General features: G+C 37.9%; 1 protein-coding gene across 3 annotated transcripts in view; it reads left to right on the top strand.

The window, feature by feature from the left end:
• LOC139949860 (uncharacterized) overlaps positions 1-27,474 on the top strand; it is an 86,657-nt gene extending 59,183 nt beyond the window's left edge. For 2 of the 3 annotated variants that reach the window (XM_071948416.1, XM_071948417.1), the window contains 14 exons: positions 1,212-1,319; positions 3,966-4,310; positions 7,573-7,692; positions 9,171-9,527; positions 10,980-11,078; positions 12,102-12,221; positions 12,835-13,170; positions 14,550-14,751; positions 15,703-15,965; positions 17,526-17,674; positions 18,877-19,036; positions 20,735-21,097; positions 21,369-21,479; positions 26,472-27,474. In XM_071948416.1, the coding sequence (XP_071804517.1) occupies positions 1,212-1,319; positions 3,966-4,310; positions 7,573-7,692; positions 9,171-9,527; positions 10,980-11,078; positions 12,102-12,221; positions 12,835-13,170; positions 14,550-14,751; positions 15,703-15,965; positions 17,526-17,674; positions 18,877-19,036; positions 20,735-21,097; positions 21,369-21,479; positions 26,472-26,821 (3,083 nt within the window). In that variant the 3' untranslated portion in view covers positions 26,822-27,474. Of the gene's footprint in view, positions 1-1,211; positions 1,320-3,965; positions 4,311-7,572; positions 7,693-9,170; positions 9,528-10,979; positions 11,079-12,101; positions 12,222-12,834; positions 13,171-14,549; positions 14,752-15,702; positions 16,006-17,525; positions 17,675-18,876; positions 19,037-20,734; positions 21,098-21,368; positions 21,480-26,471 lie in introns of those variants that run through there. The other variant, XM_071948418.1, reaches the window with a different exon arrangement.
• Positions 27,475-27,752: the final 278 nt, after the last annotated feature.

Below are 27,752 nucleotides of genomic sequence, written 5' to 3'. Positions count from 1 at the left end.
GCCAAGACAATGGCTTCAGGGGCAGGGCCCCTGTGTAATTCAGGCAGGATATTAGTAACAATATAGTAAAATACATTTTAAAATATACAATGTACTTTTAAAGGAACACGTTGCCTTGGATCGGACGAGTTGGTCTATAAAAAGCGTTTGAAAACGTTTGTTATGAAATGCATATGGTTAGAAAGATGTTTTAAAAGTAGAATATAATGATCCACACAAGTATCACTCAAAACTGCACGGTTTTCCTTTTATGTCGCGAACTAACACAGTCGGCCATTCATGGGAGTCAAAAATTTGACTCCCATTAATGGCCGATCGTGTTAGTCGACGAGAACGAAAACCACGCAATTTCAAGACATATTTGTGTAGATCATTGTATTCCACTTTTACCGTACATCTTTCTACCCATATGCATTTTATACGAACGCTTTTCAAAGACCAACTCGACCAATCCAAGGCAACATGTTCCTTTAAAAAAGGTGACGAAGGTGCTTTTAGTTCAAACAATTAAAGTAAGAAGTTCAAAATGCACAATGTGTAAATAAAACTATACTGGAGAAATAAACATTAATTAAAAAAGTACAGGGAATTGAAAATACAAGCAATGACAAGAGGGCCTATACACTCAAGTGGTTACATGTACAACATTAATCAACTGAAGAATTAAAGGCAGTGGACACTATTGGTAATTACTCAAAATAATTATTAGCATACAAACCTTACTTGGTGACGAGTAATTGTGAGAGGTTGATGTGAGAAACGATTCCCTCTGAAGTAACGTAGTTTTCGAGAAAGAAGTAATTTTCCTCGAGTTTGATTTCGAGACCTCAGATTTAGAATTTGAGGTCTCGAAATCAAGCATCAGAAAGCACAAAACATTGTGAGAAACAGCTCCCTCTGAAGTGCAATAGTTTTCGAGAAAGAAGTAATTTTCCTTGAATTTGATTTCGAGGCCTCAGGTTTAGAACTTGAGGTCTCGAAATCAACCATCTAAACGCACACAATTTCGCGTGACAAGGGTGTTTTTTTCTTTGATTATTATCTCGCAACTTCGACGACCGATTGAGCTCAATTTTTCACAGGTTTGTTGTTTTATGCATACCTTGAGATACACCAAGTGAGAAGACTGGTCTTTGACAATTACCAATAATGTCCACTGTCTTTAAACAACTTCAAAAACAAAATGTTTTTGTTTTGATTACCTTTTGCAGTATGCTCGGTGAACGAATGTCCAGGAAACAGCACATGCATACCGGTCGGTGCTACTGGCTTTGACTGTGAATGTCATGAAGAATTCTATGGCCCCTCATGCGACAAAGGTAAAATTGGCAGCGCTTCACAACCTCTTTGATTCGTACAATTCATAATCATAGACATTAAAGGCACTGGACATGCTGGAATGTGCCGCTAATTTCAGCACCCAACTTTGGTGGTGCACTTCTAGAGCCATTCTGGTGTAGCTATTTTTTTTTAAATTGGTTTACACCTAAACTGCACCACACTCTGTTTTGTTTTTAAATTATGGGAACATTTGTACGTGCAGTTTAGGTGCGTTATGTAAATTAGTACAAATTTAGCACCAGTGGTGTTGGTGTACAAGAAATTGGTGTCATTTTGGTGTTTTCAATACTGGTGCAGTTTTGGTGCATCAATTATTTAAATTAGCATCAACTTTCTTGGCAACGAGCAATGGAGAGCTGTTGATGTGAGAAATGACTCTCTCTAAAGAATTTAATAGTTTTTGAGAGAGGGGTAATTTCTCAGTCAAATAATAAAAGACTTCAAGCCTGAAGCCTTTTATTTGTACACAAATTTGTTGCGACAATTTTCTTAATTTATTATTATTCTTTTTCAATTTTGATGACCAATTGATCAGCCCAAATTTTCTCAGAACTGTTATTTTATGGCTAGCATACGTTGGGATACGCCAAGTGAGAATACTGGTCTTTGACAAAAAAAAATGTTGTATCTCGCACGGAAATGCTCTGCTTGCTTTGTGTGTATCCAGACTTTTTAAGTTGATATACAACGTTGGGGGCAATTTCAAACTCGGGTGTTGCGTAAATAGGTAGTGCAACAATTATGCACCAGGGATGAGATTTTTCAGTCTTTTATCTGAATTTAGACTTTATGTCGGCCTTGTGAAGAAAATCATGCAGGCGGACATGGCGGAACTGTTTCCACAAGAAACCCTGCTGTTTGGTCTACTTCTCTAGTGCTGCGGAAAAGCTCCTTTAAATCTATAACTCCTTATTGGTTTACAAAAAGGTGGAATTGGCATCATTTAAAGGACACTATTGGTAATTACTCAAAATAAATATTATCATGAAACCTTTCTTGATTACGAGTAATGGGGAACTGTTGATAGTATAAAACATTGTAAGAAACGGCTCCCTCAAAAGTGACGTAGTTTTCGAGAAAGAAGTAATTTTCCTTGAATTTGATTTCGAGACCTCAAGTTTAGAATTTGAGGTCTTGAAATCAAGCATCTGAAAGCACTTACAAGGGTGTTTTTTTGTTTCATTCGTATTTCGCAACTTCGACGACCAATTGAGCTCAAATTTTCACAGGTTTGTTATTTTATGCACATGTTTAGATACACCAAATGAGAAGACTGGTCTTTGACAGTTACCAATAGTGTCCACTGTCTTTAACAAAAACCTTAGAATTTGTATCCCAGTGTCAGACTTTTTTGTTAGCAATGACGATGCACTAGACACAAATGAAGGGTGTGTTAAATTTGCATTGGTTTTTACCCATTTACACCGATGTGTGTTAACACTGTATACTTATAGTACTTTCCTGAGTTCTGTGAAAAAAAAAAAAATCCCAGGCATACATATTACTTGAGTGGGATTCGAACCCACGACCTTTGCAATTCTAGAGCAGTGTCATACCAACTAGTTGACGGTATGACACTGCTCTAGATATGCAAAGGTCGTTAGTATGACACTGCTCTAGAATTGCAAAGGTCGTGGGTTTGAATCTGTGATTTTTTTTGCAGAACTCAAGTATTATTATTATAATAATTATTGGTTTATTAAAAGTTCAAAGATCTCAGCCTAAGGGCTGAATTGAGTTAAAAAGATAACTGAAAGAATATACAAAAAGGGGAGTGTTTATACAGACAAATTGTTTAAAAGATTATGTACAATTGAACAAAAATTAACTTTGATTCCAGCTCCATAAAAGAGCAAGAAGTAAAAAAAAATCAACTGTTGAGTATATAGTGCTAACACATACCATTGTTTATGGTTAAAACCAAAATGAGTATTTTGATGTTATTCAACTATTTGAACCAACCCTCTTCGAGCTACATGTAGGTATGGTCATCGTTTGTCTTTAGTCAATAGAGCACTGATTTAAAGACAACATTATCAAAAAAGATACAAAATAATTTACTTGTGAAAGTTTCATTTGAATACAGTGTCTGCTTGTTGAGAAAATAGGAAAATTTTCACAAAGAAGGTATTTTCACAAAGAAGGCAATCCGTTAATTAAAGATTACAGATTAAAAATATTTGTTGTCATGATAAAAACGTGAAATTTGTCTTCCCTGTGTAAAGGAGACTACATTACATACAAGAAAGGCATAGCAACAATAGACAACGGAAATAAAATTACAATTTACAGATATACACAAATACTAAAAAAGTTGTAAAAATGTTCAGTGAGGGGAAGCGTAAACCAACCACATCTCTGGTCGATGCATGGAATGGACACCACCTCTCAGAAATCTGAGAAATGATTCATGTATGAATCGTTGCTCAGATACAAGTGTTGGTTTTTCTTTCTCCCTGATTGTTGTAGAAAAAAACCTCCTGGATTGCACGATGCAAATATTTGCAAGCTGTGTCTCTGATCTGATCAAAAAGGCTATAAAAGCAACACTTGTGGGTGCAAACTTGCATAAAAACTTACTTATAAAAATATTTTTTTTTCTCTGCATTGTCTGATTTCTGTAGTGATTCAGCGGGTCGAGATTGGCCCAGGTCTACCAACAATAATCACATCGCCTGATTATCCGAGCCCCTACCTCAATAAGACATCAACTATTTGGATCGTGCAGGCAGCAAGAGGGAAAATTCTTATAATATTCTCCAGCTTCAGCACAGTGCAAGACCAGGATTTTATCTACGTTGGAGATGGTGATGTTTATCAGGATGATTCTAGTCGTTTCTTTAAGTGGAGTGGCACCAACCAACCACCGAGGCTGATTTCGAGTGGAACAACAGTCTGGATAATCTTCAACTCTACATCTGGTTCTGCCTCTAATCTGGGATTCAGTTTAACAATTTTTAGAGTTTTTGGTGAGTATCTTGTCTTGCCTGCTCAGAAAATAACCATAAAGAAAAGGGTGTGTTCGATTAACTTATCCCGGTTGACCCCGCGGTGCTCCATCGGGTGAGCCCCTGACAAGGGATAATCAAACAATCACTCGCGCCCTCTCGTGGGGGCGTCATGCACCTCGGGCCAGCCCCAAGTGACCCGTTCCACAAGCAGGACTTGGGGCTGACCCGGGTGAGCCCCTGCAATGACATCAGTTCAGCAGATATGTAGTTCAGCAGATATGGGTTAAGATGTGGGAGAAAAACCAAAAACAAGGGGGATAGAGCCTATGCAATTAAGTTGGAACTGAAAACCAAATCCACCTGCATTGGGTGGGACTTGAAGGGGGGGGGGTCTATCATGTCTATAGAGGTAAAAGGCAGGGAAAGAAACCATACAGGGCACCTTTTTCAAAAGGGGAAAACCTTTCAAGTTCAACGATTAATAAAACACTAACCTTTCAAGTTCAACGATTAATAAAACACTAACCTTTCAAGTTCAACGATTAATAAAACACTAACCTTTCAAGTTCAACGATTAATAAAACACTAACCTTTCAAGTTCAATGATTAATAAAACACTAACCTTTCAAGTTCAACGATTAATAAAACACAAACCTTTCAAGTTCAACGATTAATAAAACACTAACCTTTCAAGTTCAACGATTAATAAAACACTAACCTTTCAAGTTCAACGATTAATAAAACACTAACCTTTCAAGTTCAACGATTAATAAAACACTAACCTTTCAAGTTCAATGATTAATAAAACACTAACCTTTCAAGTTCAACGATTAATAAAACACAAACCTTTCAAGTTCAACGATTAATAAAACACTAACCTTTCAAGTTCAACGATTAATAAAACACTAACCTTTCAAGTTCAACGATTAATAAAACACTAACCTTTCAAGTTCAACGATTAATAAAACACTAACCTTTCAAGTTCAACGATTAATAAAACACTAACCTTTCAAGTTTAACGATTAATAAAACACTAACCTTTCAAGTGCAACGATTAATAAAAAACTAACCTTTCAAGTTCAACGATTAATAAAACACTAACCTTTCAAGTTCAACGATTAATAAAACACTAACCTTTCAAGTTCAACGATTAATAAAACACTAACCTTTCAAGTTCAACGATTAATAAAACACTAACCTTTCAAGTTCAACGATTAATAAAACACTAACCTTTCAAGTTCAACGATTAATAAAACACTAACCTTTCAAGTTCAACGATTAATAAAACACTAACACAGAAGAGCAGGTTTGTTTCTACTGCTGGCCATGCATTCATTTTGGTATTCAATTTTGAAAAATCGAAAAACTGTCTTGTGTGTGGAACCCCCTGAGGCCCTACCCCCCCCCCCCCCCCCCCCACACACACATACATGTACAGCTCTGTGTTACAGTCACTGTGGACATTCCTCCGTACCCTACACTGAAAATCTTAAACTTTGTAAAAACCACTGTGTGCGGATGCGTTTAAAGGCACTGGACACTTTTGGATCTCAACATATGCACAAAATAACAAACCTTTACAAATTTGAGCTCAATATTGGTCATCAAAGTTGTGAGAGAATTATGAAAGAAAAAACACCGTTGTCGCACAAGTTGTGTGCTTTCAGATGCCTTGAATTCCGTGTTCAAATAGGTCTCGAAATTTAATTCAAATATTTTAGTGAGAAGTTAATTCTTTCTCAAAAACTGTGTTACTTTAAAGGCGTTGTTTCTCACAATATTTTACACATCAACAGCTCTTAATTGCTTGTTACCGAGTTGTTTTTATGCTAAAAAATATGTTGAGTAATTACCAATAGTGTCCAGTGCCATTAAGTCCACATAGTGTTTAATCCCCATGTAGACCTCTTTCGTTCTCAGGTCCACACTTCATATCTAGACTATTTTAAGGGGAATAATCAATTCCTGCCTTTAGATCCCCTGAGTTACAGATATGTTCATCTTAAAGGATTTGGGTACCTTTTCAAAATGTCCATAGATTTACATCAAACTCACAGGGTTTGAAGATAATGATAGTGGAAAGCTTCCCTTCAAATATTACTATAACTAAGGTGCTGTAGTTTTTGAGAAATGAGTAAAACAATGTCATGAAAATACGTTTGTAAATGATTTTAATACTTTTCGTCTCATGAGACGAAAATTATTTTCATGACATTGTTTTACTCATTTCCCCAAAAGTACAGTAAAAGTACGTAATATTTTCAGGGAAGCTTTCTACTATCATTATCTTCAAACTGTGTAAGTTTAGTGTAAATCTGTGGACATTGTGTTTTTTGTCCTACAAAAGCTACATAGACCCTCTAAAGGAACACGTTGCCTTGGATCGGTCGAGTTGGTCTTTGAAAAGCATTTGTAACCGTTTTTTATAAAATGCATATGGTTTGAAATGTGTTTTAAAAGTAGACTACAATGATCCACACACATTTGCCTCGAAATTGCGCGGTTTTCCTTTTACTTTGCGAACTGACACGGTTGGCCATTTATGACTCCCATAAATGGCCAACCGTGTTTGTCGACGAGGTAAAAGGAGAACCACGCAATTTCGAGTGATACTTGTGTGGATCAATATACTCTACTTTTAAAATATGTTTCTAGTCATATGCATTTTATAACAAATGGTTACAAATACTTTTCAAAAACCAACTCGACCGATACAAGGCAACGTGTTCCTTTAAGTGTTTCCTTCTTCTTGTAGCCCCTTTTAGTTGCCAAGAGTGGCTTTATCCTTGTTTTGGGCAAATTTAAAGACACTGGACACTATTGGTAATTACTCAAAATATTTGATGGCATAAAAACTTTCTTTGTAACAAGCAATGGAGAGCTGTTGATACATGTAGTATAGTTGTCGAGAGAGAAGTAATTTTCCACTAAAATATTTGATTCTGATTTCGAGACCTCATAATTAGATTTTGAGGTCCCGAAACCAAGCATCTGAAAGCACACAAGTTTGTGTGACAAGGGTGTTTTTTCATCCATGATAACATGTATCTCGCAACTTTGACCTCAATTGAGCTCAAATTTTTCACACATTGTCATTTTACGAATATGTTGAGATACACCAAGTGAGAAGACTGGTCTTTGACAATTACCAATCGTGTCCACTGTCTTCAAATAATAACATATTGTGTTATTGATTGATAATAATATGGTCAATTTTTTGCTGGACCTTTATCTCATGGTTCACCTTCATTTTACTTCCTTTAAACATTGGGCTATGCAGACAATATAACTTGTTCAGATGATGAGTTTGACTGTGGCCATTCAGTCTGTATTGCATCACAACTTAAATGCGACAGGCATGCTGATTGCTCCGATGGATCTGATGAACTAGACTGCTCGGGTAAGGAAGTTTAAACATTTAAAGGAACGTTACAGAATTGGTAAGAAACAAAAATTGTGAAGATCACCAATCACAGATTCACATAAAAGTTACACAGTTTAATGATTGTTGAAATATTTCTGTCTGAAATGTCATATTTGATAAGAAATAAATAATCTTACTTCGCGTTTGGAGTTTATCGCTCAGACACTGGACACTTTTGGTATTTGTCAAAGACCAGTCTTCTCTCTTGATCAGTGTTGGTGTATCTCAACATATGCACGAAATTGGTCGTCTAAGTTGCGGGAAATTAATGGAAGAAAAAATACCCTTGTCACACGAGGTTGTGTGCTTTCAGATGCTTGATTTCGGGACCTCAAATTCTAATTCTGAGGTCTCAAAATCAAATTCGTGGAAAATTACATCTTTTTTGAAAACTATGCTACCTCAGAGGGAGCCGTTTCTCACTACATGTATGTTTTATACTATCAACAGCTCTCCATTGCTTGTTTCCAAGTAAGTTTTTATTCTAACAATAATTTTGAGTAATTACCAACAGTGTCCAGTGCCTTTAAGGCACTCGCTTGTATCTTATTTTAAGGGAGTCACAATGTGTGATGAAGAGGTTTTCAACTAGTGGTTAAAACCCGCCGAGGTCGGGTTCTTGATAATTTTTTCCGAAATGAAAAACATAACAATTTTTGGTCAAACAGTAAAATAAATGCAAAGATTTTAATTGTTCGATTCAATGGTTTCTTTCAACATAACACCCCTCCAGCTATGAAATGGTAAGGCCCTCAGGTAAACAACTCCTTACACATGTTATAAGGAGATTGCTGTGGGCGTTGCACGTATCGCGTGATGTGACAGCTGTCCCGGCCGTTTCAACACTTTTTACAAGTGTTATATCATATCAGAATGGATAAACTGTCTTAGGTATTTATGAATGGTACTGTGTAATTCAAGGGTACTGACCTTAAAGGCACTGTACATGTTTGGTAATTGACAAAGACAAGTCTTCTCACTTGGTGTATCCAATCATAACCATGAAAAAAACAAGCCTGTGAAAATTTGGGCTCAATTGCATGGTCGTCGAAGTTGCGAGAAAATGATGGAAAAAAAACACCCTTGTTAGACGAATACATGTATGTGTGCTTTCAGATAGGAATAAAAGACTTCTAGCTAGAAGTCTTTTATTATTTTAGTGAGAAATTACTTCTTTCTCAAAAACTACATGTACGTTACTTCGGAGGGAGTCGTTTCCCACAATGTTTTATACTATCAACAGCTCTCCAATGCTCGTTACCAAGTCAGTTTTTAAGTTAATATTTGTTTTGAGTAATTACCAAACGTGTACATTCCCTTTAAACAGCGAGTGCCTTAAATGCAGGAAATTACTCTATACACTGATACCTGGACTACGTATGTACTTGTGTAATGTCAACAAAAAAGGTATATGCTGTCATTTTTTTCTCTTCTTTGTTTTGCCTCACTCATAGTCTGCAACACAACCAGTCAGGTCACACTTGACTATGGCACACAGTTCTCGATATATTCATCCGGTTCATCAAACGTTTACTACAGCAACTGCAGATGGACCGTGAGGGCCCCTCCCGCGGCCAGCATCCTGATCCGCATCTATCGCTTTGATGTACCTCAGGGTTCAGGGTTAATTATCGCAGCTGTAGAAAGAGTAGATGCTACTGATCGAACCTCATGGCTTGCCTATTTCGAACAGGGTCACCAAGACCCTGGTTACGTCCTCTTTAATGAACAGACGATTGGAATTTTGTTCGGTGGACCACCGTCTGATGTTGGTTTTCATTTTGGTATCGAAGCAGTGAACAGAGGCGAAGGTAATTACATAAAGATAGATTAACAAAAAGTTATTAACCAAAAACGTCCTCACAGCACAAAAGGCTGATTTACAATAATTTTCTTGTGGTTGTAATAGTTTCACCTGCGAAGAACTGCACTGAAAGTTTGGGGTCTTAGATTGTTTTGTTTTTTGTGTGAACAGAATGTTGGTTTTTCTGCAAAAAAAGATACACTTAAAGTAGTAATAATAACTAGTTTTTAGAAAGCGCAATTTACTATAACTATATCAATGCGCTTAACATTATAGTGCCCTGGTCATCGGCCCAATTATGTCCCTTTAATCTTTCTCAGCTACAATGCACTTGGGGAGTATACAGCCCAAGCTGCCAAAAGCTTTTAAGGCTTTAGTAAACACAATATCAACCTCCACCATCGCAGGTACCCATTTATACCCCTGGGTGGAAAGAAGCAATTGTAGAAAAGCATCTTGCTCAAAGACACATGGGTCATAACCGGGATTCGAGCCCACACTCCGATGACTTAACCACAAGAACTTGATGCTCTTAACCGTTTCAGCTGATTACCATACCTGTGTGAGGTTATTCAAGGTACTCACAGTCAATGAGCAATATTCGACCTCTAGCCAACAGCGCCCTCTTCAGATGTCGCAATTTGTATAAGACCGAATGCATAACGGGAATGCTCCATCAAAAATAATAATAATAATAGAAACTGTATTTATACTGCGCCTTTTGTCAAAGGATACAAAGCACCAGGTATTGTTACTGCAAGGTGTGGGGTGAATTTTAAGATATAAGACCTAATCCTTAAGCACCATGTAATGGTTTACAAGGTGCTGTGGCGCAATATGCTGCCAATCCAGCCAGGAACACCGGGGCGAACCCCTTCTCTTTTCGATAAGTGCACTGGGTTCTTTTACATGCGTTTACACAACACATGGGATCAACGGCTTTACGTCCCATCCGAAGGACGAAGCAATGGTTATGTGTCTTGCTTAAGGACACAAGTGTCACGGCTGGGGATTCGAACCCACACTCTGCTGATCAGAAACACCAGAGTTTGCATTCGGTGCTCTTAGCCGCTCGTCCACGACACTCCCGTCAAAAGAAAGAGGCTAAAAAGACACCTCCTTTTTTTTCTAGCAACTAACGCCTGTTATCTCTATGTGATTTGTTTTCTGAACAGAGTGGATATATCACAAACATGATGCGAAATTCTCCAGGCAAAATAATGCTCATACAATAAGTTTAATGACTCAGATAATTTAATGTAACAGACTCACTTATTGAAAAGGATTACACTTTCCGAGTTTTTGTGGCCAAACTCATAAATTCTTAAAATGAAGTTTTTCTGTACTGTGAATAGAATCAAGGAAAGTTCTCCAAGAAGTGGTCATACATATGTGTAACTTCTGCTTAATCTGTGGAATTGAGTGTCGAATTTGTTTCTTCTCCTGACCAACACAACAGGGTACTCCGAATGTGAAGTCTACCCATACGTTTACCTAAATGAGGAAAGGTGTGATGGTATTTTGCAGTGTCCCAACGGAGATGACGAAGTCGACTGTGGTAAGAGTTTAACATTTGGTTCGGTAGTCGGGTTGGCGGCGTAATAATAATAGTAATAAAAGTAACCAGTTTGTATACCCCGCTTTTCACACCCGAGTGCATTTCCAACATTATTACCCCTGTCCACTGGGCCACAACTTCATGATTTAATTTGTCCTGTCCTTGGACCATCTCAGCTCCCTTGGGATTATACAGCATGTCGATAAATAAGCGCTACTCGTCTAAATCAATCACAAGAACTATCCTTGCCCAGTGCAGGTACCCTTACCCCTTGGTTGAGAGAAGCAACAATAGTTATTAGTGTATTTCTGAGGGACACAATTAAGCGTCCTGACCAAGACTTGAACCCAGATTCTGCTGGGCCAAATTTCATAGAGCTGCTTAGCACAAAAATTTGCTTTGCATGAAATGTTTTCCTTGATAAAAACAGGATTACCAGCCAAATTTCCATTTGTTGCATATTGCTTTTTACTGGTATTCAGCTATTGTTTGCTTATCCTGAATATCACATGGAAATTTGGTTGGTTATCCTGTTTTTATCACGGCACAAGTTTCATGCTCATCAAGTTTGTGTGCTGAGCAGCTCTGTGAAATTGGGCCCTGAATAGAAGCGCCAGGGTCTAATGGTGTCTTTGCTTGCCGTTCCTCCTCTGGGACCCCCAAGGTTCAGAGTTCCTTCCACATTGTTCTTCCCATTCCCATTAAATACAGCCCTGGGGAGGTCCCTGGAGTTTTTTACCCCAAAGTTACTATCACCAAAGGTTGATATATATATGGAGACGTTTGTGTTTTGTGTTATAAAACAAAAGGACCCAAACCCTGTAAACAAAAACATGTTGTCAGTGGTTTGATCAGTCGCCTTGTTCAAAATCATTTCTCGTGCTTGTAAGATTTGATTAAAAACTTAGCAAAAAGAAACATCGCCATATCTTCAGTTTAGGAAGAGCATATAACCACCTGCACAAATTAAATCATAAAGTTGTGTTAGCTTGAGTTTTATGAGAAAAAAAAATGTAATTTCAGATTGTCAACCTGGTACTTATCTTTGTGCCAATGGTATAAGTGTCAGCAACCCTGATGCAGAATGTGATGGCAATGCGGACTGTTTAGACTACTCTGATGAAGGGAAAAGATGCCATGCATGTAAGTTCATTCCTATAGAAAGATTCACAACGATTTTCGGCGGGATACTGCCGAGAGTTATATGCTGGGATTCCCTGGGAGTTCATGCACCGGCAACCGCCAACACAAAAACTTACACTGTGCAGGGATGTGATTTCTCCGTTTTCAAGTGAGATAACGTGGTTCCTTTTGGCCCTATTTAGATCAGGTTCTAAAAGAAATAGAGATACGACCATATAATAACGCCCCAGTTTACAGAGTAGGGCTTTTATAACCAAAGAGTTAATAGTTGGGCTTCATGGTCGCCAGTTTTCCCAGCTCACAAGCTTTCACGCTTTGCCCTCAAAGCTCAGCCTAATATTACATGTGTGCACTGTGGTAATTTTCCTAGCTGATTGATTTCTACATGAACATACTGTACATAGGCTATTTATTATTTATTGTCTCTAGTTTTTGATTGCTGCTATGGTGTGTAAGCCCCAGGTATGGAATATTCTTGTCCTTGGTGCCCCTTCAAAAATTTCCCTTTTGACTTTACGATTTTCCAGTGGAAGTAGAAGAGAATATTAAAGCACATGTTTGAAACTATTTACACACTTGTTTCCCATAGATTGATTTTATTGTTTTAATTCAGCTGGCTGTGTCAACATTGAGAATACTTTTTGTAGTGCGATCCTGCCATACCAAAAGACTCTCTTCTCTAACGAGCTGGGGCTTTCACAGCAGCAAGCAAACGACTTGATAACGGAGCATCAAGTCCAGATATTGGGGAACTGCAGCGAGGCACAGCGGGTTGCACTTTGCAGATCATTCTATCCAGCTTGCCCTCGTTTCACCTCAGACCAGGTTTGTTCCTCTGCATGTAAGGATGCCCTGGAATGTGCAGGACTAACGGGAAACTCCTCGCTGCAATGCGATGTCTATCCAGACCAGATGTCGGAAGCAGATGTCTGTAAATTCAGTGAAGAGGGTAAGTCAAATTCCTTTGAAAACTGTATTGTTTAAGAAAGTACATGGGTACGGCTTCTGACTGGCAACCCCCCCCCCCCCCCGAAAAAAAAAAAAATAAAAAAAAAATAGGGAGACCGTTCATATAACGGCTAGCCCAGTTGCCAGAGCCTCAGCATGTTAATTTGGAGGTGACAGATTAAAGTCCCACTGACCAATTAATTGTTGTTTCACTTGAGGTTATTACTTGATAATAAAATTACCAGTGTAATCACAACATTATATTGGGTGCGTTCGATAAGCTTCCCCGGGTCGACCCCGGTGTGCTCATGCGGTTGGCATATTTTGTTTTCCAGAACGAAAAGAAGGCCTATCTTATTTATCTGGCCCCCAGGCTTTTGGATCGGGTCACTTCATGCTGACCCAAGGTGCATTGACGTCACGAGGAGGGTGATGTTTTTCCTAGGAAGAATGTTGGTAATTACATGTATTTGCCCACATTCATACTGGGGAAAAAAAAAACTTCCCTGATGAGCACAACGGGGCGGACCTGGGAAAGCTAATCAAGTGCATTCTTTATTTGACAGTCCATTGTTCAGGGATAAGAAGTTTTCAACTTTTAGCTGAACTCAAGACTATTGGGGTTCTGCCTGGTGACAAATTTAGCTGTTATATTTCCCTCCAGTACAGAACAAGGGGTGACCAAAAGATGAAAATTACATTGACTTAAAGGCAATAATTTGATTTAAAGACCTCAGATTTAGAATTTGAGGTCTCAAAATCAAGCATCTGAAAGCATACAACTTTGTGTGACCATGGTGCGACAAGAGTATTTTTTTATTTTCATTAATATCTCCCAACTTCAATGACTGATTGAGCTCAAATTTTCATGGGTACATTATTTTATGCATATGTTGAGATACACCTGTGGATACTGGTCTTTGACAATTACCAATAGTGTCCAGTGTCTTTAAATGAACGTTACAGAATTGGTAAGAAACAAAAATCGTGAAGATCACAGATTTGCATAAGACTAACACAGTCTAATCATGATGATAGTAGAAAACATCTCTTGAAATATTTATGTCTGAAATTTCGTTTTTTTATGAGAAATAAATCATCTAATTTCGCGTTTGGAGTTTATCGCTCAGTGAGCGTTTTAATGATTTTTGTTTTGGCATCGATGCAATGCAAAATGCGTAATCAGTGTTTCACTATTCTCTTGTGACCAAGATGGCAGATGGATCTTAAACTTCTACAGACTTGTCAGTTTATGTATATGGTGTATAACACAAAGTGCTTCCACTGCCAGCAACTTTTTTTGCTAGCAAAACCAATTCTGTAATGTTCCTATTAGTGTTTTTTTAGTCCTCAACTACCTTCCTTGTTTCAAACTCGTAGATGTAATAAAGACAGCAGACAACTCAGGCCTTCGTCAGGAAGCCCCTCCAGTTCCTAGTCGATTTAAGAGAATTGTCGGGGGGAGTGAGACGCAGATCACAAACTGGCCTTGGATTGCTTCATGGCGGTTCCCGACTGGACTGCATGGTTGTGGGGCCACACTGATCAGCCCTCTATGGGCTGTTTCTGCAGCACACTGCAGGTAAATTAATAATAATAATAATTGATTTTTATATAGCGCTTGGTCACAGCCCGAAGGGCGTATCAAAGCGCTTCTGACATTATTAACCCTTGTTACCATGGTTACTGGGCCAGGTATTTCATTCCTTCAACAATCTCGGCTCACTAGGGAGTTACCGCGCTCCGAGCTAATCATTCACATAAACCATCACTGCCCTCACAGGTACATGTACCCATTTTACCCCTGGGTGGAGTGAAGCTTATGGTTAAAGTGTCTTTTGCTCATAGACGAAAGTGTCAAGCTGGGATTCAAACCCACTTTCAGATGACTTAGTCGCCAGAACTTGAGGTTGATGCTGAGGTCGATGCTTGGGGCGAACTTGTTACGTGCAGGGCCACGACTCCCCATCATTTAACATGCAAAAAAGATACTGGTAGTGGGCTGCAGCTTACAAAAAGGGCTCCTCTATAAATTTACTGCCTACTTATTGCCTACTGCATATTTTTAGGAAGTTGTTTAACATTCATAAATACCTAAGACAGTTTCCATTCTGATTGGTCGAGAGGGCATCACAAGGGGTTGTTTGAATGGATGATATAACACCAGTAAAGAGTGTTGAAACATGGGCGTGACATACGACCTTGCACCTCCTGTCTGTGTCTGAAGAAAACTAAGGCCTCGTTGGGCGTAAACCACTAGTTGAAAACCTCTTCACCACACATTGATTCCCTTATTTGAAACTGGGCATGACATTTATCTGGAATTTGCTTTTAAATTGCAAAGTAAATATGAAAACATGCTGTCTGGGTCTGAAGAAAATCTGTTTGGGAAATCTGTTTGGACAGTTTCCTGTGAGGAAAAACTTGCGGGAGAATTCAGCAGTGCCTGCCTTTTTTTATTGTTTGAGTTCCTGTCGTGTTTACAACACTTTATTCTTTTAACACGCAACTTCTGTTTCGCCTCCGATTTCAGTGCAAATTTAGACTACTTGGTGTTTGGAAGTTCAACTTTACAAGTTCCGCCCGAGCACCCGCACGTGCGACGGATCGCCAAAGCATACAGACATCCGGCATACAGTAGCTCCACCAACAACAACGACATCGTATTGCTGAAACTGGAGTCTCCGGTAGTGCTTAACGACTCCATCCACCCAGCCTGGTTAGCAACTGAAGACAATGAGGCAGATATTTTCCAAACCTGCCATGCATTGGGATGGGGCGCCACGAGTGATGATGGTAATTTAAGATAGTGGACACTATTGGTAATTGTCCAAACCCAGTCTTCTCACTTGTTGTATATCAACATATGCACAAAATATGCACAGAGTGTCGGAGTTGCTAGATAAATATGAAAGAAGAAAACACCCTTGTCACACGAAGTTGTGTGCTTTTAGATGCTTGATTTCGAGAGCTCAAATTCTAAACTTGAGGTCTCAAAATCAAATTTACGGAAAATAACTTTGTTCTCGAAAACTTTGTCACTTCAGAGGGAGCTGTTTCTCACAATGCTTTTATACTATCAACCTCTCCCCGATACTCGTTACCAAGTGAGGTTTATGCTGATAATTATTTTGAGTAATTACCAATAGTGTCCACTGCCTTTAAGTTAACTTTGTCTTAAGTCTTTTTCACACTGTAGGCCTATCTCTTATACCCATACAATAAAATCTTAGATTTCACTACAATTTTAGATTTCTGTAGAATGTATAATATACATCTTTTTGCTCTTTTTACGAGCAAGGTCTGGGAGGGCACATCTTTTTGGATGACATTTTTTTTTTTTACTGGACTGTTTGTGCGTGTTATAATATAATAGTTATTGTATTGTCTGAAGAATTAAAATAAATAAATAAATAATTACAGCCCTGGCATGGCCCAGGATCCTTCTCCACAATGGGTCCCTATAGTCTACAGGGTTCCGGTCACAAGCTCAGGATTACCTCAGGGTTTTACCGCTTACTCCCGAGGAGCATGCTAATCCTAGGGGGTATGCCAAGAGTTCAGAGTTAGGGTTTCAGGGCCAGTCACTCTTGTGTCTTAAAGGAACACGTTGCCTTGGATTGGACGAGTTGGTCTGTAAAAAGCGTTTTGAACCGTTTGTTATGAAATGCATGTGGTTGGAAAGATGTTGTAAAAGCAGAATACATTGATCCACACAAGCATGCCTCGAAAAAGCACGGTTTTCCTTTTAACTTGTTGCCTAACACGGTCGGCCATGGGAGTCAAATTTTTTACTCCCATATATGGCCGATCGTGTTTGGCCATGTAAAAGGAAAACCACGCAATTTTGAGGCATATTTGTTTGGATCATTGTATTCTACTTTTAAAACATCTTTCTAACCATATGCATTTCATAACAAACGGTTACAAACGCTTTTTGTAGACCAACTTACCGTTCCAAGGCAACATGTTCCTTTAAGCAAGATACTTATTATTTCTTCATCCTTTGGATGGGAAGTAAAGTCATTGGTACCGTATGTTGTGTTGTGCACTTACATATGTACAACAGCCTAGTACAATTGTCGTTTAGAGAATGGGTTTTGCCCTTGAGTTCCTGGTATGGTTTGCTGCACACAAGTCAACACATGACCTTGATCAGGCACAAGAACTGAGTGTTTCATGCAGGCAAGAAACGCGTTGTTCATGCATTAGTCTCATCGCGTAGTGTGCAATCATTTGTGTGCTTATACAGGCTATGCCGACCAGCACACTAATTTAGAGGTCAGTGGTTCAAATCCCGCTCCAGTCAGTTTTTCTTTGTTCAACCCCCGAATAATTATTTTTGATTGTTTCTAGGACCCTATTCAGAGGTTTTAAAGGAGGTGCAGCTGCCTATCATACCTCTGGAACGGTGCCAATCTAACGCTAGAATCCGAGGGAGCATCTTTCTTTCATCCAATCAGATCTGTGCTGATGACGAGGTTGATGGATTTTCAGCGTGTAATGTAAGTTAGAGACACTGGACACTATTGGTAGTTGTCAAAGACCACTCTTCTCACTTGATGTATCTCAACAAATACGTAGCATGAAATAAAGACCTGTGAAAATTTAAGCTCAATGGGTCGTCGGAGTTGCGAGATAAGTAATGAAAGAAAATATTGCTCTGTGACTTGACAACTCATGAAGATGAAACTTCTACAGGTAAATTTAATCACACACATCTTCATTCACAGTGAATAGGGATCCATGTCATGGCCAAAAGGACGAGCATTTCTGGCATGGTTTAGGAACATTAAGCACCATCATTTGATGTAAGGTGTTGTATGCTGGGGCCAATTTAAAAGAGCTGCTTAAGCAAAAATTTTGCTTAAGCACGAAAATAGCTCGCTTATTTGACACATGTTACTGGCCAACATTTCATGCCATATATATTTCTTGTGACTGGTATTTACATGTAGCTGTTGTTTACTTAGCATAACAATTGAGTGGAGTCTTTGGCCAGTAATCTGATTTTACTAAGCAAGGATTTTTTTTGCCTAAGCAAAATTTTTTGCTTAAGCAGCTCTATGAAATTGGGCCCTGGTTGCTTCACATGATTTGGATGTGGGTACTTTTTCAAAATGTCCATAGATTTACATTAAACTTACAGGGTTTGAAGATGATGACAGTGGAAATCTTCCCTTCAAACATGTCAAATATTACTTACTGAGGTGCTGTAGTATTTGAGAAATTAGTAAAAAGGTTAAAAAAAATTTGTCTCATGAGACGAAAATTATTTTCAAGACATTGTTTTACTCATTTCCCAAAAACTACAGCACCTCAGCACGTAATATTTTCAGGGAAGCTTTCTACTATCATTATCTTCAAACTGTGTACATGTAAGTTTAGTGTAAATCTTTGGACATTGTGTTTTTTGTCCTACAAAAGTTACATAGACCCTTTAATGGGCGCACTTGATCTTGTAGTTCTTCATAATCAAACCTTTGTTGTTACATTACCATTTCTGTATAGACGATGTGACCTTTGTTTACATTCAAGTCATGTTTCGCCGGGAAAAGAGGCGCATATAGTCATGGTAAGATTGCATACACTTTGTGGCTGGCTGCCAAAACACAAAGGTTTTGCCCAGTGGTACGCGTGCGAATCATGTTATGGTTTTCAAGTGACGTCAGAGGTCACATCGTCTACTCATCTTGTTATCATACAGGGTGATAGTGGGGGTCCATTTGTGTGTCTCAGCGCAAGCGGACGCTGGAAGTTGGTTGGCATCACGAGTACAGGCGTTAATTGTGGAGAACTAGGATCTCCTTCAGTGTTTACGAGAGTCTCCAAGTACATTGATTTCATTAGATACACAATGGCATCAGGTAAATAATGCAACCATGTGCTGTCCTTGTCTGTCTCAGGGAAATACACAAAAGCATTATGCTTTTAAAACTTTTACCCTGCATGCTGACTGGCACGGCAATTTCTGTAGTTATTATCTTTAAGTTTCTATACATTGTATATTTACATTGCGTAATATATTACTGTTAAATTATCTGGCATCCATTGTTTATTATTATACTTATTGTTATTTGTTTTCTACTGTATGCTTAAAGGCAGTGGACACTATTGGTAATTACTCAAAATATTTATCATCATAAAACCTTTCTTGATTACGAGTAATGGGGAGAGATGGATGGTATAAAACATTGTGAGAAACAGCTCCCTCAGACATCCAGAAGTGACATAGTTTCGAGAAAGAGGTAGTTTTCCATGAATTTGATTTCGAGACTTCAAGTTTAGAATTTGAGGTCTCGAAATCAAGCATCAGAACGCACACAACTTCGTGTGACAAGGTTCTCGAAAATTCGACGACCGATTGAGCTCAATTTTCACAGGTTTGTTATTTTATGCATATGTTGAGATACACCAACTGTGAAGACTAGTCTTTGACAATTACCAATAGTGTCCACTGCCTTTAATTGTTATTGTCGACATGAAAAAATCGTCCATTGATTGATTAATTGATTGATTGAATCAGGCACTCCATGGCAACTCAAAAAACTACATTTTGAGAAAGGCTAGAACAGAGAAAAGCTGGTTGGCCATTAATAAGCGGGATGAGAAAGTAAAAAAGGCTGAGATATGTACAACATGTAGGACCTTATTATAGTGTCCAATTAAGTCAGCGTTCTGGTGTGCATTGATTTTATTTGATACACATTTAGCGTCAGGTAAATACCAACAGGCCTTTTTCCATTGACATAACCATGCTGCCATCTTAGAATTAATATCGATGATGAAAACATTGAAAATTTTACGTAACTACAGGAAAATTTGCCATCCTAGTGCAGTTGTCTTATGGGTAGGAAAACAGCACTATAGAATAGCAAAGATCATAGAGTTGAACCCCACCAGGGGTAATTTGCCTGTACGTGTAGTTGATATTTATTTTCACGGCATTCAGGGGGAAAATACCGAGTGCTTTAGGCCCCATGTCACACGAGGCAATTTACAGGCAACCAGAGTTCCAGGCAATCTCATAAAAGAGAATCCATTCACAATTTAATGCTCACTTATTTTTATTGGGAATCGTAAGACATTGTTTTGAAAAATTACCCAAGGGCTAGCTACCAAAGTGGTCGTGCTGCATGCACAGTACTGCAGTACTGCCTCCAAGTTGCCTGTAAAAGTTGCCTCGTTGTCTAGCATGACTAGGGCCTTTCACACATAGTTGTACGGGTAAAAACAAATCAATGAACTTCAAAAAATAAAGATAAAAATTATTAAAGAATTGACTCCACGGTAGTGCAGTTATGTAATACGATCCGATAAGCTGAAGTAGTAGTCCCAGCCTATTTTCTTTACAAACCTGTACCTTCCGCCCGGGTAGTTATTAAAAAGCAGGACACAGTTCTTTTCAGAACTGAGAAGTCTCCCAAACATCAGATAAATCTACTCCGCGGTACAGTTCTCTAGGAACAAACTCTACCTGGCATGCCTGGCAAGTAGATACACACATGGTGTTACCGCAAACCAAATAAAAAAAATTAAAATAAAGTTTGACAACTCTCTTGTAGATGGCATTCCACAGTACAGCGTTAACCTCGGTGCTGGCGACTCCATCGATATAACGTCGCCATCCCATCCACGTAGCTATCCCATCAATCTCGATGTATCATGGGTCATTCAAACTGGTGAAGACAGAAAGATTCAGATCCGTTTCTCAAGCTTTGACACCCAAAGAGCCGTTGAGTTTTTCCGGGCCGGGGACGGTGTTGATTTTACAAGCAAGGGATTTTTCTTTGAGTGGTCCGGGATAAGACGGCCACCTGAACTACTGTCCAGTGGAAACAAACTGTGGTTGAGTTTTTCATCAGATGAATTTATTTCGCATCCTTGGAGTGGGTTCTCCTTGACAGCTACTAGTGTTTCCCAAACAGGTATGATTTTGATGGTTTCAGGGAGTGTCATGTAGCGTAGGCTTAATAGCTTGTTAGAATTACACATTTTCCCTCACAATTTAAAAACAAGATGACATGTTTGGTTTGTTTATTAGATAAAAGGCGACCATTGCTCAAGGGGACAAGCATCTCAACTGGGATTCCAACCCTAACTCAGATAACTGATCCCCCCAGTTTGATTCACTAGGTCGCTCACATCTCCAACTCGACACTAATTCAATTTTCTTCCCTGTTTTAACTTTCCTTAAAGAAACCTTGAGCTGCTTTGATGAACAATTCGACTGTGGACATTCTGTTTGCATCACCGGGAGATGTGATTATGTACCAGACTGCCTGGATGGGATTGACGAGTCGGAGTGTGGTAAATATATACTAATGTTCTTAAAGCCAATGGACACTTTCGGTAAACAGTAATGTCCCAGGCCCACACTTCGTGTATCACAACTTATATATAAAATAACAAACCTCTGAAAATTTAGGTTCAACCGGTCATCGGAGTCGGGAGAAAATAACGGGAAAACCCACCCTTGTTTCTGCACGTTTCGCCATGTCATGACATGTGTTTAAAATAAGTCTGTAATTCTCGCTATCGAGAATCGATATTGTTTTAATGTTTTTTCTCAAAAAGTAAAGCATTTCATGGAATAATATATCAAGAGGAGTCTTTTACCATTACCTTCTGTAAACCCTGTAAGTTATTTGGAAATGGCTTTAAAGGCAGTGGATACTATTGGTAATTACTCAAAATAATTATCAACATAAAACCTCACTTGGTAACGAGTAATGGGGAGAGGTTGTTAGTATAAAACATTGTGAGAAACGGCTCCCTCTGAAGTGACATACTTTTCATGAAAGAGGTCATTTTCCACGTATTTTTTTTTGAGACCTCGAGTTTAGAATTTGAGGTCTCAAAATCAAGCATCTGAAAGCACAACACTTCGTGTGACAAGTTTTTTTTCTTTTCTTTCGTAGTTATCTCGCAACTCCAACTACCAATCAAGCTCAAATTTTCAAAACTTTATGCACATTTTGAGATACACCAAGTGAGAAGGCTGGTCTTTGACAATAACCAATAGTGTCCTGTGCTTTAACTTCATTCGAAAATTGAAAATAGCATTAATACTTTTGCAAAGTAGAACTCCGACTTTTGAAAGTATCACTAGTATTTTTTAAAGTAACACTAATACTTCTGAATTATATTGATTTTAAGTGAATTAAAGTGCTTCATGAAAGTAACACTAGTAACACCAGTACTTTTAAAGGACTAGAAATTTTGAAAGTAACACTAATACTTTTAAAATTAACACTAGTACTATTGAAAGTAACACTAGTGTCACATAACCATGGGTGACTGGCTCCAACAAATTAAAGAAAGACGAACAAGCCATGCACTCATAAAATAAATGAACAATGAAAGAAACACTTCTAATTTACTATATACAGCAATATTTTGATTTAAAGTCACCTGGAAATAGAATTTTTTTTCTTTCAAACATAAGAGTATATGCTTACGAACAATAAAACAATTTTTTTAGTAATTGTTTGTCACGATTTATATGTTTAAAAAATATATACAGTTGTTTGGGGGCTGACTCCGCCTACCCGCTTTGTGACGTCAATCGAGGCAGACTTTGCCTGCAATGCGTATAGTAAACACACGTACAAAGTACATGTACGTCCAAGTCGTGAGTTGGTACATTTCAAAAAGTGTTTTTCTGCATTCAGCAGCAATACACCTGGTCGGCATTGCCGGAAAAAAACAATTTTTTTTTTTTTAAACTTACAATATCACGACTTGGTCCGTATATGTACTTTGCAATTGTGTTTACTCTACGCATTACAGGCAAAGTTTGCCTCGATTGACGTCACGAACAGCGCCCTCTCGGGTCGGGGTCTACTCTTAAATTTGTAAATAACATAAGAACTGATTTTTTAAAACCTTAGTTAACTGTTTATTCACATTCCACTCATCAGAACACATATATTAGTGACAAAAGCTTTATTTTGAAAAAATACCACTTCCAGGTGACTTTAATTAAGAAATCTTTCTTCAAACACTATCACTTAAGTGTTTACTATTCTTTGGCTCTAAATACAATTCATTGATTCGAATAAAATCTACAAAATTAAACCAAAATAATTTACCTATCCTTACTTCACCAAATCGACACTTAAAATCTCAAATGTTCTGAACTTAAACTTTAACTTACTATCTTCAATAAAATAATATATAAAAAAAAATTACTTTGTTTTCAAACTCCAAAAACTTTCTTGAATGTCAATGCTATAACTTGGGCTAGTAGAAACCCTCCACTTCACTTCAATTTAAATGTCTCAGAAAAACTTCTTAAATCTTAAAAATTTCCTCCCAACTTCTTTTCACAACTGGAGTATTACATTGAAAGCAACTCCCTTAATCTCAATAATAAAATTTCTTCACAACTTCTTCTCGCAGCTGGAGTATTAAAGCAACTAACTCCCTTAATCTCAAATTCATAAACACCTTAGACAGTTTCGCTATTCCTATTGGTGGAGAGCCCGCGTCACATGGGGTGTTTAAATGATTGATAATGACCAGCTGGAGCTCTGTTTATAACGGTTAGTCTTGGTGCAAGACCTTTCTTGTTACGAGGGATGCGGGCGCTGTCGGTGAATTGGCCGTGCTGGGTGTGAAAGGAAAACGAGAATGTCTTGCACCAAGACTACAACACACACGAAAGGATCCGGAAACAGGTCGTCTCAGTCATAACAATGCAACACAAGGACGTACAGAGCTCAAGCACGTCAAAAAAGGAGTTTCTTACTTTATTACGGAATAAAACAGTAGTGACTCCCTCTTTAAAGGTGATAAAGGCCCTCGCCTTCGGCTCTGGCCTTTATCCTACGACAACGACCCTGACGGTTTTAAACGGCCGTTAAAGAATTCGCCAGTACCCTTTTATTTCCTTAATCAAAAATGTCTTCACCAAAAATTTATGGTTTGGGAAGAAGAACATTATTCTCCCAAATTTACAATCCAAACTTGCCTTTTCGGATTATTCACAACCGACCGTTCTTACACTCATGGAAGGCAAAAATTAAAGGGTGTATGTACTTTTTGTAGGACAAAAAACACAATGTCCACAGATTTACACTAAACTTACACAGTTTGAAGATAATGATAAGAAAGCTTCCCTGAAAATAATACGTGCTGAGGTGCTGAAGTTTGGGGTAATGAGTACAACAATGTTATGAAAATAATTTTGGTATCATGAGACCAAAGTTATTTTAAGTATTTACAAACAGATTTTCATTACATTGTTTTACTCATTTTTCAAAAACTGCAGCACCTCAGTATTTAGTATTTGAAGGGAAGCTTTCCACTATCATTATCTTCAAACCCTGTAAGTTTAATGTAAATCTATGGACATTTTGAAAAAGTACCTAAATCCTTTAAATAATAAATTGCTCCCATCTTCCAACAACAAATATTTATACAAGCATAGAGTTTTATATAGTTAAACAGAACCATGCAGTGTTCCATAATTAGCTGTCTGGTTGTTTATCTGAAGATATCCGTTCAAATGATAAAAAGCTTGAAGCATTTACTACCAATCTTCTTTCTTGATGAAATCTCACAGTTCAAATGGTTCAATCGTCGTTGAATCCAAAGTAGGTTGGCAGGGAAAATGGTGTAGCTAGATTAATGCCTGTCGCATACTGTACAACCCGGTACCATGTGTCGTCTATGAAATCATTATAACCACACTGATCTACCATAATGATTATGGAACAATTCTGTCTGGAAATGCTTATAATCAAATAATTTCTACACTTGCTTTGCACTGTAAACGCAGAATATCAAAGTGTACATTTTCGTGCTCAACTTAGAATGAATTCAAAACAAAATTTGTTTACAAAATAATCCACAACTTACGATTAGGAGTTACCTTTAAATTTTAAATGGTTTCTGCTGGTTATAGATTTCTGTTGAAATATCAAAATCTCAACTTGTCGCAATATTGTTACCATTCATCAATATTTGTCTACTTGAAGGTCCTGCAATATGACTGACCTCCCTGATAGGAAACCAAGTATAATATTGTCTCTCTGATTGTTGTTAAAAAATCTCCTAGAGTGTAGGATGCAAATATTGGCAGTTTTGTTTTCAGTCTAGTTATTAAGGGAATGCAAATTATAAAAAGATTGGTTTGCTTTCACCATTAGGACTGCTTTAAAGACACTGGACACTATTGGTAGTAAAGGACCAGCCGTCGATTTCACAAAGAGTGAGGACTCGTCTTATCTCGAATAAGGACGAGTAACTCTTCCTAACTTAGAATTAATCTTAAGGTCTGTATGCTACAGTGCAGGGTTGGGACTCGTCCTATGTCCTAAGATTAGCTCACCGTTTACGCAATTTAGGGGTGTAGAATCATAAATAATGTTTTTATAGATGGTTGCTGTAAAAAAAATCATCAAAATGTCACGTATTTAGCGAAAAATGATTAAAAAAACCCAAAGCGGCCATATAACAAGCTTCCGTTACACAGACTCTTTGAATGTGAATCTTACGTTAGATTTTTCACCATTATTTACATTTTGTAGCGATAATTTGAATACATGATCTTTTTTGTCAATTATTCGTAAATAATTTTGTAAAAAAAAGATTTAAATTTGGTTAAGTAAGTTACTTTTAGACGTCTGAAAGTAAAACTAGCCCGGAAGGTCACGTGATTGTACCACTTTTTGGTTAGAACAATCACGCGACCTGCGTTTTTGTCTTAAAATGCTCAAAAACGGCTAAATTTGATGATTTTTTTTTTAGGACTGTTCTTCTTCATTCCTGGAAGACCGTTGAAGTCATATCTTAGTCTATTTTGTAGCCCAAATAGCCCAATTCGGCCGGTGTGTCCCTTTAAGTTAGGAAGAGTTTTGTGAAATCGACGGCAATCTTCTCACTTGGTGTATCTCAACATGCATAAAACAACAAACCTGTGAAAATTTCAGCTCAATCTCTCAATTGGTCGTCGAAGTTGCGAGATAACACCTTGTCACACAAAGTTGTTTGCTTTCAGATGCTTGATTTCGCGACCTCAATTCTAGATCTAAAGTCTCGAAATCAAATTCGTGGGAAAACTACTTATTTCTCGAAAACTACGTCACTTCAGAGGGAGCCGTTTCTCAAAATGTTTTATATGATCAACCTCTCCCCATAACCTCTTACCAAGTAAGGTTTTATGCTAATAATTGTTTTGAGTAATTACCAGTAGTGTCCACTGTCTATGAAGACTGTTTTGGGTGTGATTTTATGAAAACAATACTCTGTTTGCAGATCATAACTCAATTTTTGTTCTTCTTTCCATCACCACAGAGAGAGCCCCGATCAATCATTTCATCGCAGCAAACGATACACTGAACCTGAATTCACCAGCCTTCCCAGAAAGTTATCCAAACAACATTAACATCACCTGGATCCTCACCACTGAAGTTGGCCACATATTTTCTATCACGTTCATCAACTTCTCCACTGAGAAACAATTTGATCAACTGCTGGCTGGAAACGGGGACTTCCCATTAAATCAATTCTTCCAGGAGTCAGGCAGCATTACCCCGCCAGAGTTGCTTTCAATCGGCAATGTCATGTGGCTGCAATTCATGTCCGACACCAGCTATAGCGCACAAGGCTTTTCTCTGAGGGCTCTTAGTGTCCTCCCATCATGAGATACTTAGTTTCTGTTATTGTTTTGTAATGATCTGTTTTTGATATGTTGCTTTACTATAATTGTAGTATTTTTTTCTTTTTTTTCTTCTGTTCTGCTCAATGAGCGTCAAAACTTGAAGGATATAGGCTCGTTATAAATGTTGTTATTTTTATTTTTGTTATTATTTTTATTTGTTACGCTCCATGAGCGTAACAAATTGACGGATACCGACTAGTTATAAGTGCTATTATTTTTATTATTATTATAATTTGTATTATTATTATTATTATTGTTACTGTTACTGTTACTGTTACTGTTACTGTTACTGTTACTGTTACGGTTACGGTTACGGTTACGGTTACGGTTACGGTTACGGTTACTGCTACTGCTACTGCTACTGCTACTGCTACTGCTACTGCTACTGCTACTGCTACTGCTACTGCTACTGCTACTGCTACTGCTACTGCTACTGCTACTGCTACTGCTACTGCTACTGCTACTGCTACGGTTACGGTTACGGTTACGGTTACGGTTACTGCTACTGCTACTGCTACTGCTACTGCTACTGCTACTGCTACTGCTACTGCTACTGCTACTGCTACTGCTACTGTTACTGTTACTCTTTGTTTTTGTTTTTGTTTTTGTTTTTGTTTTTGTTTATGTTTTTGTTTTTGTTTTTGTTATTGTTATTGTTATTGTTATTGTTATTGTTATTGTTATTGTTATTGTTATTGTTATTGTTATTGTTATTGTTATTGTTATTGTTATTGTTATTGTTATTGTTATTGTTATTGTTATTGTTATTGTTATTGTTATTGTTATTGTTATTGTTATTGTTATTGTTATTGTTATTGTTATTGTTATTATTTCATTTTATCACAGCATGCAAAAGAAAGATCTCATTTTCCTTTGTGCCGGTAACTCCTCGAGTCGGGCTACGTCCCGTAGCC

The sequence above is a fragment of the Asterias amurensis genome, chromosome 17 (assembly GCF_032118995.1).
Source record: "Asterias amurensis chromosome 17, ASM3211899v1".
NCBI lineage: Eukaryota > Metazoa > Echinodermata > Asteroidea > Forcipulatida > Asteriidae > Asterias > Asterias amurensis.
The sequence above is the reverse complement of the archived record's forward strand: the minus strand, read 5'-3'. Positions and strand labels throughout refer to the sequence as shown.